Here is an 18,744-nt window from a genome sequence, read left to right on the forward strand (position 1 = left end):
TGTTCACTTAAGTATTTAAGGTTTTCTCGTTATCATTGTCTTATACTTAAGGAATCCCTTAAAGGTAGCTAAACCATTGCACAAAAGACTTAAAGTATCACAAGCTTGAGCGCAAGTAAACAAATAGTTATCATGGATACTGTAGTATTCTACCACTGTAAAGTTTTTCAATGTGGTAAATGCCTTAACATTTTTACTCAACTAAAGAAACTTTCTCAGGGATTCTGTGCAACTTCCTTAAGTAAGTCCCTCATCTTAGGAAAAAATAAGTCTGAAGGGTCATACTTGAGGAGAAAACTAAAGGTGTTTTGTGCAACTGGCTCCTAAAGCTGAGCAGACATCAGCAGGTGTTGGGCCAGAACAGCGTGGCAGAAACACTGATGTGTAACATGAAACTGCTTCATTCAGTGTTTCTACTGGTTTTAATCATCTGGTCTGTTTGTTTTGGGGAGGAAGTAGCCACCGGACATAGACTGTGGCAGTAAGAACTTCCGCTGATCTCAGCCAGCATTTTTCTTCCTTCTGCTATTTTTGTATTACTATTTCCAAATCCCCTTCACTACAGGAAACAGCAACAACCTCCGAGCTAAGCACTTACACACTGAAAATGGCATGTTTTGATGATGGTTTGGATTGTGCAATGAGGCATGCCTGCTTTGTTATTTCAGTATCTTGTTGTAAAGATCTAAAACAAACAAATTAAACAATTTGTGAACACACCTCAGAAAAGCCCAGATTCCGTCTTGCAGGACTGTCCTGCCTGATGTTGAGCTGTTTTCTGACACAGCTAGTCGGAGGTGATTTGCCACATCTTTTAAATCTGGCAGCAGCATGCACCAAAGACAGTTACTTAACCAATGTATTGATCTGTTTCACTTCACACAAGCATCTGTGATATCACTACAATTATGTTCTGCAAGAGCCACATACAGTCGGCAGACAGCAGTCTGAAGTTTTAAGGAGTCCAGAGAGTTCCTCTAGGGCTAGTCACACGTCACTTATAGGGCACCAATTATCAAATTATGTTTGTCTTTTTTATCATTAAAGACTGAATCACACAGTGACATCCATCCATCCATCTATCCATCCATTTTCATCTTCTTATCCGGGGCCAGGCCAAGCAAAGCACCCCAGATATCCCTCTCCCCAGCAATGCTTTCCAGCTCTTCCTGGGGGACCCCAAGGCGTTCCCAGGCCAGATGAGATGTGTAATCCCTACGGCATGTCCTGGGTCTCCCCCGGGGCCTTCTACCAGTGGGACATGCCTGGAACACCTATAACGAGTTGCTCAGGAGGCATCCTGATCAGATGCCCAAACCACCTCAACTGACCCCTTTCGACACGAAAGAGCAGCGGCTCTACTCCAAGCTCCCTCCAGATGTCCAAGCGCGTCACGTTTTCTCTAAGGCTGAGCCCAGCCACCCTATGAAGGAAATTAATTTCGGCCACTTGTATCCAGTCTCTACCCAGAGCTCATGACCATAGGCGAGGGTTGGGATGTAAATGAACCAGTAAATCGAGAGCTTCGCCACCAGCTCAGCTCCCTCTTCACCACGACATTCTGGTACGAGCATCTGCATCACTGCACCAAAACCGCCAATCTATCTCACACTCCATTCTACCCTCACTCCTGAACACAGTGACTTAAGTACATGTTAATAACAGTGCTTGCCTTCCCACATGCAAATGTTTCACCAAAATAAGGTCATCCCCAACACTATTTTGCAAGAGCACCATTGCTGCATCCTGGACTTAGTGCCACATAAGATGACTGTGATTGGTTTAAAGACATAAAAACAAGTCAGAGCGTTTTTTCCCCACAGCAGAGCGATAATCAGTATTCCAAACCTTTCTCTAGTGATAATCCACCGCTGTGGAGATAGGTTTGACTACCTGAGACTAGAGATAAAGAGACCTTTGCGGATAATGCGCCTCTTGGTACAAAAAAATCTGAACAATGAATACTAAAGGAATCCTAACCAGGAGTTCACGATGGCACACAGGAGAAGTTGCAGCTGGTTGCAATCAACGAGGCTCCCTGCTAGTTGTCACTAAATCCCACACACTGCTCTTTTCATTTTCAGGACTAATTCATCCCTCTTTAATATCCCTCAACTTTCCAATTACCATTAAAGCGGTGGGTTTGTTGGGATAATCTATTCAAATCATGTTACAGACCAATTTCCCATATTGCATCTCGGCCTTTCCCTGGCAGGCAGGTGCACAATCTGAGCCGAGTGGTGTAACAGGGATAAGAAAAGATAAGATCTGTGATGCTGTGTCCTGAGCTGAGCTGAGTGTCCAAGGGTTCAGTCTCTGGCCTCACAGTTGCTTCACATACTTCATTTAGGAACCATGGACAGCAACAGCACGCAGTGGAGCTACGGCTCACTTCCTCCATCCATTCACGCCGAGGTGGCGACTGCTACACCCACCATCTTCCCCCGTTTGGGCTACAGCATAATTTCTTTCCTCATGTTCATCAACACGGTGTTAACGGTTTTTAACAACAGTCTCGTCATCACCGTGATGCTGAAGAATCCGTCTCTCCTCCAGCCAATGACCGTTTTCATCCTCAGCCTCGCAGTGTCCGACCTCATGATAGGCCTGTGCGGCTCTCTGATCGTCACTATCACTAACCACCAAGGCTCTTTCTTTATCGGCCACATTGCCTGCGTGTTTCAAGGATTTGCAGTCAATTATTTTGGTAAGTGGAGTGGTGAGAGCAGTTTGTGTTTATAGACTTTTGGGGGAGCAATTTTGTTTTCTCTGTGCCTGGAGGTCTGTCACTGTAAAAACACAATAAAATGCAATTGTAAGGCTAAAATATCAATACTACTGTTTCACTTCACTGAATGTCTGAATGTTTTGTGGGTTTACAAACATATTCATGTTGTGTGCTTCTGTTTGATGTCTTTTGAAAATGTTTTTCTTCTGTTGTCAGATCCTGCAAATGTCATGTTCCTTTTTTTTAAACATGTTATTGTGACTTGAAGTTCATGCATAACTTTGAGAACAAACTTTAATTCAAGGCTGTTTTTTAGTAGCTTTTCCCAGAGCTTCAAACAGCATCTCAAGGCTCTCTCAGTGGTGTTTGTGGAGTTATTGGAGGTGTAACAACTGAGCAAATTTCATAACCCGAGAAAGACCCTTAGATGTAGTTAAAATCTCCATAAAAAGTAAGTAAGTGCACTAGGGCTGCACGATTCTGGAAAAAAATGAGAATCATGATTTTTTGGCTTACAATTGAGATCATGATTCTCTCACGATTTTTTTCAACATAAAGATTTATTGTGCTTATTTCCTGATACAAAAGGAAAAATAACAAAAATTATAAATAAGTAATAAAAAAAATATCATTAAATAACAAAACCTATGATTGTGCCTGATACAAGAGACACAAGGTACATAAACTCTGGTCAGCAGAGAGGGAACACTCCTGTTATTAGCTTAAATGCAACAGCTGACAGGCTGACACTGACCATAAAAACAATAAACTTTAGTCTCTTGTCTTCTCTTACAGCTTTTGAACAATTTTAACAATAATATCAATGTTGAACAACATTTTTCTGAGGTAGGTATTCCAGGCCTGGAATTAAATCATTTTTAGGGCAAGGCCACTTTGGCCTTTGATAAATACAAATTTATCGGGGCATCACAGCCAAAATGTGGGGCACCAAGGCCAAAACCAATGGAGCAATAACAATATGTGCTAATTACATTGAATGAAGACAAAACAATGTATGTGTTGAAAAACAGTACTGAGTTTATTAAAACTGTAAACTGAACATTTGACTCTTCCAAAAAATGCTGTGTGATAAATGTTATTAAAATTAAATTAAAATGTAAACAATTCATAATATTCATTGTTATTGTTATGATAAAATAAAGTCTAAATGGACTAAGGAAGATCAAAATTAAACATTTCACCACCATGCTTTTGACAGGAGTATTCACCTAACATAGCCTACATATCTTTAATTATATAATTATTTATATGTCTCTATGTATATTTTTACATAAATCCCCAATATTTAATTTGCCTTTAAAAAAAATCCTCTTCCTTCATTTAAAGAAGCAACAGACAGAATTTTTGCCTATATATATCTCATTATGAAAATAATGTGGGTTGCACAGGGTAGTATACACAGTAAAATCAGACTATCAGCGTTTACATAGGTTACTTAATGGCTTTTCAATCTTTGCAATAAGCTTCTGCCACCGGGGACGAATTTTCGCGTAAAAAATCTGCTTTACGGCAGGAAATGCGTCACATATTGCCAAACTGGTCAGTCAGCCAATCAGGGACTGGAGCTGGTCCTCATGAGGAACTGGCCGGGGCATGAGATAGTTGAATCAGGAGCACAATGGCAGGCGGACAAAGTTTGGAGATAAGTGAAAAACGGCCTCCCAAAAGAAAACGAGCTAATCTGTCTGAGGAGGCGAGGATGCACAAAAAGAAGAGTGATAAAAGAAGAGGAAAAACAAGAGTAAACCTCAGTCAGGCGTTCAAGAGATGGAGGGAGCTCCGGGACCAAAGAGGCTTCAACACCGATGTCCAGCTAGCTTTCTTTCTAATGGATCAGTAAGTAACACGGCTAAATGTTAGCTAGACGAGAGAGGCCTGTACTGTACTGGCTGCTAGTTCATTCCTAGCTGGCCAGCATCGCAAATCACCACAACCAGGGACCGGGTAGTGAGTGTTGGTCGGCTGACATCCACGTTGCCATTCTATGGCAGCCCTCGGACAGTGATTACCCCCCACCCCCCTCACCCCCCCGCCACCGCCGCTGCAGCTACTGGGCACCCAGCATCTCTGACCAGGAGAAGTAGAGTAAAATCCTCTCCTCTGCTCCCATTTGTCTGGTGAACGCCTCTCCTCTGTCAATACACTCTGCCAGCAGTTTAATAATATTGATGCCAGTTGTAACATTTGAATCTTTTAGTAGTAAGCCATGTTCTAAGCGGGATAATGTATAGTGAGCCAGTGACTGTTGAAAAATAACTCTGCCGTGTGTCGGGGTTCCATTCCCCTGTCGGGAGTTATTTTTCAACAGTCACCGACTCACCATACATTATCCCTTACGTGTCTACTGTTGTTTGTACTGATACTGTGCATATTGGTATAATGTACTGTGAGTTGTTTGTACTGGTACTGAGCATTCTGGTATAATTATTTGCATTACTATTTGTTTTTTTCTTCAGATAAATCTGATAAATGTTGCTCGGTTTATTTACTCATTTATTTAGTATAGTGTCCACACACCTTCTCATTCTACATATACATAGAGGTATACTGGTGGCTTTACAGCCTGCATTTTATTGATTATCTCTGATCCCCATGGTCAATTTGGTCTTTGCGACAGTGCAAGCAACACTGCTGATGCAAGGTGGCGCCAAGCTAAAAAAAACCCGAATCCTATCTGTTGTCTCTTTAATTTGACAATGTTTACTGTATTGTCATATATATATTAATTCTCTACAGGATCTTGTATTTTCTTTAATGTGTGTTCAATTTATTAAAAGAAAAAAACAAAAAAAAAAAACGTTTTGGTGAACCCTGTAGCAAAGTGAACCCTCTTCCTCAGAGAGGATCTTTGCCTCCCACTTTGTTCCTGGTGGCAGAGCAGAGCGAACCGTCTTTCTTCTCAGAGGATCTTTGTCCCATGCTCTCCATGTCCGCAGTGTAAACAACTTTCGCCGGCGTTTAGACAGTCACTAGAAGCACATTATGACCCTTTGTAAAAGTTTCTGTGTGGTACCTGTGTTGTACATGAGCTAACATTAGCGGCTAAGGACTGAGAGGCTGTTCGGTATGTGAGTGTGTGTGTGTCTGTGTGAGGAGTGTCAGTACGTTAACTTTTAAGGGGTCCTCCTCACTTTGACGGCTCTTTCCTGCTCTCATTGCTTTCCAAACTGCCAGCTGGCTGTCGTTCTGCATCACGTGGTATAACGCTGCATCGTTGGGAGCGCTTGTTTTCATGCAGATGATGTCCCAACTCCCGGCACGGGCGGGGCTGACAGAATTGCCGTCACTGAAAAATTAGATCGCATATGCATATGAATCGAGATCACGATTTTATTATGATTAATCGTGCAGCCCTAAAGTGCACCTTTTTTTTTAATGAATTTATTTCTCTTCTAGGTCTGGTGTCTCTCTGCACTCTGACCCTGCTCGCCTACGAGCGTTACAATGTGGTGTGTAAACCGAGATCTGGTCTGAAGCTGAGCATGCGGAGGAGCATCATCGGGCTGCTATTTGTCTACATCTACTGCTTGTTTTGGGCGGTGGCACCATTATTTGGCTGGAGCTCCTACGGACCTGAGGGGATCCAGACCTCCTGCTCTCTGGCCTGGGAGGAGAGATCGTGGAGCAACTACAGCTACCTCATCCTCTACACGATCCTCTGCTTCATCATCCCTGTTATAGTCATCATCTACTGCTACACCAGAGTGCTCAAATCCATGAAGAAGGTGGGCTCGTGATGGCTCCTGAATATTTATTACACTTTTACACAATTAGATTTAAAATTCATATCCCCCAGCCTCATCTGTTTGCAATTTACCACCTACTGACTAAACAAGCGGCTTTTAATGGGTGTCAAATTTCGTTTATACTCATAGCTGAACAAGAGTGTGGAGCTCCAGGGTGGGCGTTCCAGTCAGAAGGAGAATGATCATGCCATCAACATGGTCCTGGCCATGATCATAACTTTCTTTGTATGCTGGCTGCCCTACACGGTGTTGTCAGTGGTGGTAGTCGTGGATCCAGAGCTCTACATCCCTCCAGTGGTTGCCACCATGCCCATGTACTTTGCCAAGACCAGCCCTGTCTATAACCCCATCATCTACTTCCTTTCGAACAAGCAGGTGAGCAAGAAAAACAGACGCAACTACACATAAATTTGATGCTGATATATTTCCTGAATGTTTTTTTTATGTCCAACAGTTCCGTGACGCCGCTCTGGAGGTGCTGTCTTGCGGCCGCTACTTCCCCCGCACGCCCACCGCTGTCAGCATCAACATGCGCTCCATGAACAAGAGGAGCAGGCTGACTTCCTTCAGCAGAAACGTCAACTCTCACAGCAAGGTGTTGCCTCTGTGACTCCTGCCAGTGAAAACAAGGAGCTGTCATGGTTGTCAGTGTTTATTGGTGCCTCGTCAAGGACGCAGACCTGCACATCTACAGGCCCATGTCTCTCAGAGAGACATGTGTAGCCCAGTGGGAACAGAATTGGCTCAGAGACTGATGGCTGACATTGAGGAGGTGGACAAAAAAACTCATGAAACACAGTGATACGATATAATCCACTCTCCCCGAAAAAGTGCTTCTTTTGTTAACTTTCTCAGAGATGAGTAGATTCATCTAACACTAGTTTGTTTGGGCATTATATTGAATTGCATTATTATTATTACAACGTGTTTCTGTAGTTACTGTCCATCCAATCTGTCTAGAAAAATAAGAGTATTCGGTTAGATGGTTTTATTTCTGTGATTTGTTTAGATCAATAAACTGTTACTTTTTTCATATTGCTGTTTGCGGATGTGCACTGTAATGTTATGCATGTGTAAAAATAGCCAAAAAGAAATGAGCTCTGAAAAGGACAGCAGGGTATTACGTGTAAATGAACTGAGGTAAATTTCCCTCCATTTTACCAGCGCTCACATCTCCCTTAAAATCAAGATTTGCTGTATTATATTTTTTGCCTGAAACTGTTTTCATAGCGCGGTGTTTGACTGTATTACAAGAATTTGTGAACAAGAAGTGGGCACCATGATGTTTTTCTGTACTGTACAGACAAAAATTAGATTAAACAATAAAACTAAGCAGCGCTGATCAAATATAAACCAAGATTCTCTCACTACGTTGCCTATTTCTCGCCTAAAACGTTTTTAGAAACATATTTTAACTTATCATTTAACTGTAGCCCGAGATCGTTCTTTATTAGCCGGCCGCCATTTTGTTTCCGTATTGGATAAACGGCCAAGCCGTTTATTGGTCAGGTGTGCAAACTGCATTCTGGGAGTTGTAGGTTTTCTACCTCTTGAGCAAAAGTGAATGCCACAGCCCCTTTTCTCTGGTCCTACAGCAACAATTTTAAAAGTATTTGCATCTTTCTATTACATAAAAGTATTTACATGAAAGCACCATCTTTCCAGCAGCGGAATACTTTATGAAATGGTTGTCTTGTGAGATATATATAGTTTTCTTTTGTATGCATTTTTAAGAAGATTTGGCTGAACTGCAGATAAACTTTGACCCTTGATTTTATACTTAAATAAAATGCACTTGACTTGTTTTCAGTTAGTGTGAAAAGAAACATCCTCTGTTCTGAAAGTCAGATAGATATTTAATACTTTGGGAGTTTTCAGTAATGCATTCTGTGGAGCATTAAATATTTATTCATGTATAGTATAGACTGTGCAGCCCTTTGTTTATTGCAAGGCCTTTTCTGTCTTCCTCTGGAGACACATACTCCAATTTTATGTAAGGTGTACACATACTCCCTGTGTAATATTTTTATGTAAATAAATGAAATCAGTGTCAACAATAGCCGGCTCCGTCATATCATCAGCACTGACAGCCAAGCCAAATAATCCATAAGTCCTGCCTTTTGCCACCGCTCACACTTCCCAGAGGTCTGCTGCACAAAACTCAGAATATTAGATTGCTGCAGTGTGTGCAGGCATAAGTTCACTCATAAGCACCTGTGTGGATAGAGGATTTACTCAGTGCATTTATTTATAAGTTGCAGGGAAGCTGCAAAAGCAACTCTCTCTCTCTCTCTCTCTCTCTCTCTCTCTCTCTCTCTCTCAGATTGTGCTTAATAAAAAATAACATAATGAGTAGGCTATAACTGCAAAACATGTAAAATCAAAAACATGGAAAATTCGGGTGCACTTGTTATAAGCGGGCCTGTTGCACATCCCACCTCGTGCTGTTGTAAGAATGGGAAATCAGTCAGGCAGTAAAAGTCTTTCATTTTGCTTGGCTGGCCTGTTCTGTGATCTGTCACTCTCTTATTTGTATTTTGTTTATTTATTTGTCAGAAGACAGTTCAGAAAAAGATGACATGATGACAAAGTCTCTGAGCCTGAGTCAAAGCCAGGACGTTGTGTCTTACATGGCACGCGCCTGAGCTCACGCTGAGTCACCAGAAATGAAGATTGATGATTGAAAAGACTGATACGCATCACTGAATAAAGATGAAGAAAAAGGACACAATTAAAGAAACTTTTATCTATTGAGTTGTGATAGAAAAAAGGATTAGTCATTTTTGGGTGAGGATTTAATACGCACTTCAAAGTTGTTTTGTTCTAAGGGGATATTCATTGATTTTCTTTATTTAATTTCTTTTTGGTTCATATATTGTTTCTGGGAGCTGTGTTTTCATTATAATTGTTAAGTCGCGTTTCAATTCAGTAACTTTTCACAATAAATCTTTCAAATAATGTCCAATCTATACTTATTTTTTCCCAAATTCAGACACAAACATGTCTCATTTGTCTGCTTTGCTCCAGAAATGATGCTTAGAATTGATTCCAAACAGCCAACATGTTGTTTTCTCGGTCTGGAAGTCTTTTCGGCCCCTTTTTTTTGGTGCAAACTCCAGGCAGCCTGTCATGTGCTTTTTACTGCAGAGAAACTTCTCTCCGGTCACTCTGCCATAAAGCCCAGATCAGAGGAGTGTTGCAGTGATAGTTTCTCTCATCTCCACACAGGATCCCTGGAGCTCAGCCAGAGTGACCATCAAGCTCTTGGTCACCTCTCTTAACAAGGCCCTTCTCCTCCAATTGCTCATTTTGACTGGGCAGTCAGAGCTAGGAGGAATCGTGGTTGTTCCAAAACTTCCTCCATTAAAGAATTAAATGTGCTCATGGGAACTTCAAAGCAGCAGAAATGTATTTGTAGCCGCTCCCAAATATCTCTCTACCACACTATCTTGTCTCTGAGCTCTGTAGGCAGCTCCTTCCTCCTCATTGCTTGTTTTTTTGCTCTGATACACATGTCAGCTGTTGAATTTACCACAAGTGGCGTCCAATAAAGGTGCAGAGACATCTCACAGATGATCAAGAGAAATGGGAGGCACCTGAGCTGAATTTTAAGTGTCATATCAAAAAGTCATCCTTATGTCAGTGTGATATCTAAGGTTTTTCTTTTTTAATAAACTGCGTAGTCTAAAAATCTTTTTTTGGCTTTGTCTCAAAGGAGTACTGAGTATAAAATAATGAGTTATTTCATCCATTGGAACAATTTTAGCAGAAGGCTGCAACATGACAAAATATGAGAGGTCTGAGCACACCCTGAATGCACTGTAAGTGATTTCTGTTACTGTACATGCACCAGTTTAGTGCTGGGTTTTCCACTGTAATGTTTTCAATACACTCCCCGGCCACTTTATTAGGTACACCTTGCTAGTACCAGGTTGGACCCCTTTTGCCTTCAAAACTGCCTTAATTCTTGGTGTTATAGATTCAACAAGGTGCTGGAAACATTCCACAGAGGTTTTGGTCCATATTGACATGATAGCATCACACAGTTGCTGCAGATTTGTCGACTGCACATCCATGATGTGAATCTCTCGTTCCACCACATCCCAAAGGTGCTCTATTGGATTGAGATCTGGTGACTGTGGAGGCCATTGGAGTTCAGTGAACTCAGTGTCCTGTTCAAGAAACCAGTTTGAGATGATGTGAGCTTTGTGACATGGTGTGTTATCCTGCTGGAAGTAGCCATCAGAAGATGGGTACACTGTGGTCATAAAGGGATGGACACGGTCAGCAACAATACTCGGGTAGGCTGTGGTGTTTAAACCATGCTCAGTTGGTACTAAGGAGCCCAAAGTGTGCCAAGAAAATATCCCTCACACCATTACACCACCACCACCAGCCTGAACCGTTGATACAAGGCAGGATGGATCCATGCTTTCATGTTGTTTGCACCAAATTCTGACCCTACCATCTGAATGTCACAGCAGAAATCCGGACTCATCAGACCAGGCAACGTTTTTCCAATCTTCTATTGTCCAGTTTTGGTGAGCCTGTGTGAACTATAGCCTCAGTTTCCTGTTGTTAGCTGACAGGAGTGGCACCTGGTGTGGTCTTCTGCTGCTGTAGCCCATCTGCTTCAAGGTTAGACGTGTTGTTGGTTCAGAGATGGTCTTCTGCAGACCTTGGTTGTAACCACCTGTTGTCTTTCTATCATCTTGAACCAGTCTGGCCATTCTCCTCTGACCTCTGGCATCAACAAGGCATTTTCATCCAGAGAACTGCTGCCCACTGGCTATTTCCTCTTTTTGGGACCATCCTCTGTAAACCCTAGAGATAACTGTGTGTGAAAATCCCAGTAGATGAGCAGTTTCTGAAATACTCAGAACAGCCTGTCTGGCACCAACAACCATGCCACATTTAAAGTCACCTAAATCCCCTTTCTTCCCCATTCTGATGCTCGGGTTGTACTCCAGCAGGTCGTCTTGACCATGTCTACATGCTTAAATGCACTGAATTGCTGCCATATCATTAGCTGATTAGCTATTTGCATTGATGAGCAGTTGAACAGGTGTACCTAATAAAGTGGCCTGTGAGTATACGTTATACCTTTTTTTGACAGTTTGTTGGTGTTCTGTTTGGCTGCTTATCTTTGTACTGTTCCCTCCCACTTGTTTGGCACACTTGATGTAAATACTAAAAATGGGAGTCTGATTCTAAATAAAGCTTTTTTTCATTAGAAGCTACTCTCTTGTCTTGTCATTTATACTTTGGCAAGTTGCTCATGATGTTGTTTTAGTTTATGGCGTCTTAAAATATTTACAGTTACTTGTTCGGCGCCAAGATGAATTTGATGAATGGCTTCATGTTTCACCTCAGTTTCTCTTCCAGTTTTTATCAATGTGATTTCCACAGACAGTTGATCAGTCTAATGCGTAAGCTGGTCAGGAGGAAAATGTATTGTGTTGATCTAATCCCAGATTTGGCGTAGTCCATAAGCTTGCACATTTGAAGCAAAGAGCATTTCACACTTTATCTTCAAACAGGATTACACAATGTCATGCTATAATCCAGCAGCATGGCTCCCTTTATGTCCTGAGCCAATTCAAGAACTCCCAAGTCATCCATCTGGCATGTTCAATGCAAAGATTTTTAACCTTTGTGAGCTACTTTGTAAAATGAAATGGACAGCTGTTCACTGCAAACACACATATGGATATCTTATGCATCACACCACCATACAATTATCATTATTGCATTTCAGCTTTGAGCCCCTGGTTGGCTTTTTTAAAGTTGTATATCAGGATTGAGACAGTAGTGACGTAACTTCTTTTCAATTAACAGCCACCCTTTTTTTTCCAGTTGTCTATGCTATGAATACACAGCACAGTCTTTAATGAATGTGAACAGTGAGGACTCCCAGGTGACCTGCTGCTGCAGTGGAGTGATAATGAAAAGGGCGGATACTTGTCCAAGCTACAGGTTCACCCATTAATATTATTCACTCAGCGGAGAAGCACTTGCTGCCCAGCAGAGCAGCCTTACTGTATATTTGGGCGGCATAGAGAGAATGAAGATGCAGAACTAAACATGTTGACTGTTTGAATCTGGAGATGAGAGGCGAGCCTACACCTGCATGGGACTCTGGGAACAGCACCATTTGGGAGGAATACACCGACGTCGCCTTTGTGGTGGCAAACAGCTTGATTCTGTTGATCACTTCTGCCGTGGGGATCGCCGCAAATCTTTTTGTCATACTGGCAGTTTATCGCCAAAAATCACTGCAAACTTCGAATAATGCGCTAGTGGTGAATCTGGCAGTCACAGACACTCTGAGATGCGTAATTGACTGCCCCATTCTCCTCATCATCATCCTGACTGTGTATCGAAGAGGAAGTGTGGTTGAGCTGCTCTGTGATGCACAATTGGCCTCTTTCTCCTTCAGCTGCTGCATCCAACTGTTGACACTGGCCTGTATAAGCTCAGAGAGGTACCAGGCCATCGCACAGCCCTTCAAAACGAGTCAAAGGCGAAGACGGATCATGTTGCTGATTCCTCTCACATGGGCCTTGGCTATTCTGGTGGCTATTTTTTGTCCGATATTTGTGAAGGACTCACCCGTGTATCAGAGATGCAAAGGATTATCAAGAGAGACATTGTCCTCTTATGACACTTTTGGACTTTACATGTTGTTCCCACTTTGGGCAGCTTGTTTTAGTGTCATTATTGGATTCTATGCTCGCATATTTGCTCTTGTGAGATCACACAATCGCAAAATATTTGACAAAGGTACTTTTCTCCCTTCAAAAAAAGACAAAGAAAAAGTTATGCAGGTGAAAGAAGAAACCACAGCTGTGGAAAATGGACTTGGAAAATCAGAGCAAAACCAGGCCCTGAGCAGAAGTGTTGCTCAGGTGGAACCGGCGACACAAGCTGAACCAAATTTATCCAAGACAGATTCTACGGCTGCTCTACTGGCCTCAAAAAAAGCTGCACAATGCTCCTCCGTCGGTTCAGAGAATAACAAAGAATTAAAAAATACACTGGAGATAACTGACTTGGAAACGAAACAATCTCACCCTCCTGCAATGCAGGTTGCAGTGCAGACTGAGGAGAAACCTTTTAAAATGGAGCAGTCTAATCCCTGTGGCACGAAAGCTGAAGCAAAACCATCGAATGGAGATGCTGCTGCTAGTGTTAAGAGCTCAACCACAAAGCCGCAGAAGGTGTCAAGCAATTTCGACACAGAAAAGCAGTCCAAAGAGAGAGTGAAAATTGACAAAGCGCCCTCTGAAATGAAAGAAACCAGCCCCCATGTCCCCCCGTCTGCACAGTTAGAAAATCCTGAATCCACTTCTGTTTTACTGATTGAACTAAAACAAGCCAAGAGCAGCAGCAGAGGAGAAACACTGACTGTCGCTACAGTAGATCAAGTGTCTTCATTACCTCCCGTATCAAGTAATGTCCCTGAAACAGAAGCTGAAAAGCAAAACATGGCAGCGGAAGGGGCTGTTTGCATGATGCCTTCAAAAGCGAGTAAAGAGAGAGCACACAAGAAAAAAGAAAGTAAAATGGCGAAGCGTGCTGGCTACATAATTATAACCTTCGTCTTGTTCTGGCTGCCGCTGATCACAACTATCCTGATGAACTTTGTTGTTTACGGAAACAAGAATACAGGGGTAAGTATCTGTGAGGTAAGGGTGAAACTGTTAATCTAATTTTGTATGTCAAATGTGTCACCTTTGGTTTGTAGTAGATGTGTGTCTCTCATCTGTTTCTGCCCCATGACCTCACTTTAAGGCCCCAAAAATGTCATAATGCCAGAAATTATAACATTGTGAGGATGCAAAGATGTAAATTTGAGTGTGAGTTGTATTTTCAAGAACAATGGAGGGATCAAAATAGAGCATACATCAGAGGTATGGACTTGGGTCACATGACTTGGATTTGAGTCAGACTCGAGTCATACATTTGATGACTTTTGATTCAACTTGACAAAATGAAAAATGACTTGCAACTCAACTTCTACTTTAACACCAGTGACTCATGACTACACTTGGACTTGAGCCTCTTGACTTGAAAATACTTGAAGCCCAAAGACTAAATAGTATGTTTATAAAAACTGTCACAAATCACATCACTTCCTTTCATTTTCTGAATCAGCTAACATTAACTCTATTCTCTCCCAGCAAGCTGCAACTTAATTCCCCGGGTGTGTGAACCAGTTTGACAGCATCCAATCAAGTTGCAGGACAGAACCACGAAGAACTAACATTACGTTTCTGAGCGCCAGTTGGAATAATGACACCAAACATATTTTGTTTGCGTATTAAAACTTTCTGATGGTCAACAAAAATCCAACAGAGATGCAACTATTTGTTTTCACAAATAAATGCAAATTTTAATAAACATTCATGATTTTTTTGTGAATGTAATATACTGTTGTTAAAATGGCATTACGTTTGTTGATAAGTGCATCATGACCTGTTTAGGACTTGGGCCTTGAGTGCAACTTGAGACGTACATAACACCAACTTGGTCCCACCTCTGATATAAGCTGCTTACAGCATCAAATTAATTAGATTTTACATACATCAAATGATTTTTTTGAACCCCAAACCTCTGTTCATAGATTGATAGCAGTTATACAAAGTCTTAAATAATGTTCTCTAACACTTTTTAATTCTCTATGACTTTTTCAGATCACAGTCATTCAGGACTTGGAGATTCTGTCCGTGTCTGTCGCCTGCATCACATCACTGAGTGACCCAATAATATACGCTGCAGTGAACCCTCAGTTTCGGACAGAGTTTTATCGGCTGAAAACCAAATTTGTGTCCATTTTCAGTAAGAAATGATCATTTCTCTTCTTCTGTCTACCTTTGAGTGGCACTAGACCAAATTACCATATTCAATATTCACCATATAACTGAATATTTAAATGGTGAAAACATTTGTCTGGTCACTGCTCAGATATTAAACCTCCCAGACATCAAAGTGTGAATTTTCATTTGGGTTTTGGAGGTATATTATTTTATACGCCGCTGCGTTATCTCAGATTTTATGCAGGCTGCCTTCACAGCAGTTACTAAACACCGCAGAGCAGAGGCGCTGCATGCAGCGAGAAGCAGCCTGGACTGATGCAATCAGCTCAGCAGGTGGACGCTGCTGAGTTCCCTGTCAAACAATCACAGGGGCCTGCTCGTCTGTCTCCAGAGACCCTGCAGGCAGGACCCACCACTGGGCCAGTCAGGTCCTCACATGTCCTCCTGCAGCACCTAATTATGATCCCATTCTCTTATTAGTAATGCTCTTTGAGTAATCAGCCAAAATATTATGAAGCCCATCTAATTGTCCTCTAGGAAATAAAAAAGCAAAGAAAAAGAAAAGACATGGGTCGTTTAATGGATGTTTCAGTAGAGCTACAGTATTTATTCTATCCACTGCACCAAATGCACAATGTGTGATCATTTGTCCCTTGTCCTCTCCCCCCTCATATATGTACTCCATGACAAGATTTGCATTTCATTAAAAGCAAAGTGTTGCGGAATTTACATCATAACATACCAGTCTCATTGTGTTTCCTTCCACCGATCTCATTTTTAACCGACAAACCTCCAACGAGAAGCAGAGACATACTTTTAATAAAACAGAATTCTGCAATGACAGCATGCAAATCCTTAATTCAACCAGTTAACAGACAGAAATAGTATGCCAACAACTGTCAACTAAATCTAGAAATAAGAGGAGCCAACTTCAAATGCAGTTGATAAAGTTCTGAGATATTTACAATATGAAAAATGTACAAAATGGCCCTTTAACACAGTGAAATCTACCAAGTCTCGCTTCTTATGATGAATATTATAATTTAAGAGCAACTCAATGGAATCGATGTTCAACATTCTTTCATATGTTTTTTTTTCCAGGTCAATGCTATGTGTCCACGTTAGGGTTAGTATTAGTTAAGTGTTACGGAGAACATTCACATGTATTTCTACCTTGTGACCTAACTAATATGTACCCTGTATAGTTCTCAATATCAATTGTTAATTAACGACAGTGGCTTTCACACAGATCCATATCAGAATGTCAAATATGTAAGCTAACACAGATTTCGTCATTTTGACTTTCACTTGCACATTTCACAAACATGTCAGGATGCGTAGTATATTTTTACTCATCAAGCGATGACATCAACCAGTTAATGAGTCCGTTAATGAATATTCACAACAGTTATCCATTCCAGTGGATGTATGTTTTCTGAATTTACAACAGTGAGGGGACTATCAGAAACCAGTTAATCGTGGGGTTTTAAAACAACCTATTCAACTCAGTGAAGTGAATGTTCCTCATGTGTACGTGGGCTGATTTATTATTCACAAAGATGGCCCTCAGTCAATGAATATGTGTGCTTTGTCATCAGAGGCCATCAAGAACGACCTTTTAACGTCTGCCTCACCTCCTTTGAATCAGAAGACACAAATACAACTACATTACATATTCAAAAATAAAGTTTTTTTTCTCAGTATTTTTAGGCAACAGCGATAACCACGCAATCCCAACACTTCATTGCTCTGCTGTGCTTAATGGAGCAAAATTTGCTGGTTCGCTTTCATTCCCAAGGCAGCGGTCCACATCACTCTAATACCATGCAGAGTTTGACATCAGATGAGATCACTACTTCAAAAAACCCCGATTTCTGCTAATTGTATAATCCCTCTAGATTATGGCAGGTTGATGCTCGGTGGTCCCTCTCCTCGGCATGTGGTGCTTCTCAAGACCAGTTGGCTGATCAGATAAGCATGACATCTACAAGGCAGATACTCGGACAATGTTGCTCTGAGAGTATGCGGTGGTGGTGGAGGAGCCGTGCCCGTCTGATGAGGTCACCACCGGCGCAGATAGGCTGACCATGGAAGGAGTGATGTAAGGTTCGTCACATTTCAAGGGCACAGTCTCATCGAGTTTGGCATTCAGGCTGGAGCGGCTGTAAAAGAAACACCGGATGAAAGAGGGTGAGAGGCCTGACCTTGTGAATGTACAACACAAAGCCTGTATTACACAAAGTTCTCTTTTCTTATATTGTACAGTCTGAAAGCTGCGATTCAGAAACATCCACGTTCTTTGTACAGTACAGGGAGAATATGTGAAGGACCTTTTGCTCATTTAGTTACATACGTATCTCAGTTCTCAGTGTGGACCTCACCTTTTGCCAGTCTAGATTGTTATGGTGTGAGTTGCTGAGTGTTGGAGATGTCTGCCTTCTCTCACATACAATGGAGCTAGATGACACTCGGCTTGTGGCGCTCAAAAAATATCCGTTTTGAAAAACTCAACAGCAATGTCTCTTTCCAGAAATCATGACCCATTTACTCAAGATAATCCACAGACCTTGTTGTGAGCAGTTTCATGTAGGAACTAGTTTCTTTCTACCAAACTACACCTGCCAGCCGTATCACCACTCAGAGGGAAGTGTGCATCTGCTCATGGACAAGAGGCTTGTAGCAGTAGATGCACGCCTCATTCTGCACAGTGATACGGTTGGCAGGTTTAGTTCAGTAGAAAGAAAATAGTTCCTACATGAAACTGCTCACAACAAGATCTGTGGATTATCTTGAGTAACCAGGTCAGGATTTCTGGAAAGAGACATTGCTGTTGATTTTTCAAATGTATTTTTTTCCTTTCTTTGAGCACCACAAGCTGAGTGACATGTAGTTTCATTATATTTGAGAGAAGGCAGACATGTCTACAGCCAATATCTCCAACACTCTGCAGCTCACACCAAAACAATCCAGACTGATAAACAGCACTGTGAACTATCCTTCTAAATGTGTTTTTGGATGCATGTGAACAGATTTAATTTCTTATTGACTAGGAGTGTAACGATTCATCAATCTGGATCGATATATCATTTAAATGTTGAACAATCCAATATCTTTGATCCATATTGTCATCTTGAGGATACGCAAGCAGCCAAGAGAAAGAAGACAGAATAAATGGGTACGACGTAACGTTACCTGTCTGGATGGGCATCTCATTCTACTAACCTCTCACTACACTAACATTACCTGCTCTGTTTCAACAATAAATGTGCATGCAGGCTGAAATTCACCCGAGCTGTTCTGTCTGGAGACACTGTGACTTTAATCAACAGTGAGTAACACAAATAATAATGCTACTTGTAATTTGTTAAGCTATGAGTAGAGGAAAAAAGCTTTATCCCATGTGCTATTTTATGTGTTAGTGGTGTCGGTT

General features: G+C 41.5%; 3 protein-coding genes across 4 annotated transcripts in view; 2 read left to right on the forward strand and 1 right to left on the reverse strand.

The window, feature by feature from the left end:
• Positions 1 to 2,355: 2,355 nt before the first annotated feature.
• parietopsin lies at positions 2,356 to 7,684 on the forward strand. The gene is made up of 4 exons (XM_049574589.1): positions 2,356 to 2,707; positions 6,146 to 6,474; positions 6,625 to 6,870; positions 6,950 to 7,684. Exons 1-4 carry the CDS (start codon positions 2,356 to 2,358, stop codon positions 7,103 to 7,105), a joined length of 1,083 nt encoding a protein of 360 aa, XP_049430546.1. The 3' UTR covers positions 7,106 to 7,684.
• Positions 7,685 to 12,602: 4,918 nt separating this feature from the next.
• Positions 12,603 to 15,347, forward strand: LOC125887836 (octopamine receptor 2-like). The gene is made up of 2 exons (XM_049574924.1): positions 12,603 to 14,168; positions 15,192 to 15,347. The coding sequence occupies exons 1-2, from the start codon at positions 12,603 to 12,605 to the stop codon at positions 15,345 to 15,347; spliced, it is 1,722 nt and encodes a 573-aa protein (XP_049430881.1).
• Positions 15,348 to 16,435: 1,088 nt separating this feature from the next.
• LOC125888075 (potassium voltage-gated channel subfamily D member 2-like) overlaps positions 16,436 to 18,744 on the reverse strand; it is a 51,310-nt gene continuing 49,001 nt past the window's right edge. For both annotated transcript variants that reach the window (XM_049575264.1, XM_049575263.1), the window contains one exon: positions 16,436 to 17,476. In XM_049575264.1, coding sequence (XP_049431221.1) covers positions 17,299 to 17,476 — 178 coding nt within the window. In that variant the 3' untranslated portion in view covers positions 16,436 to 17,298. The remainder of the gene's footprint in view (positions 17,477 to 18,744) is intronic.

The sequence above is a fragment of the Epinephelus fuscoguttatus genome, linkage group LG4 (assembly GCF_011397635.1).
Source record: "Epinephelus fuscoguttatus linkage group LG4, E.fuscoguttatus.final_Chr_v1".
Lineage (NCBI taxonomy): Eukaryota > Metazoa > Chordata > Actinopteri > Perciformes > Serranidae > Epinephelus > Epinephelus fuscoguttatus.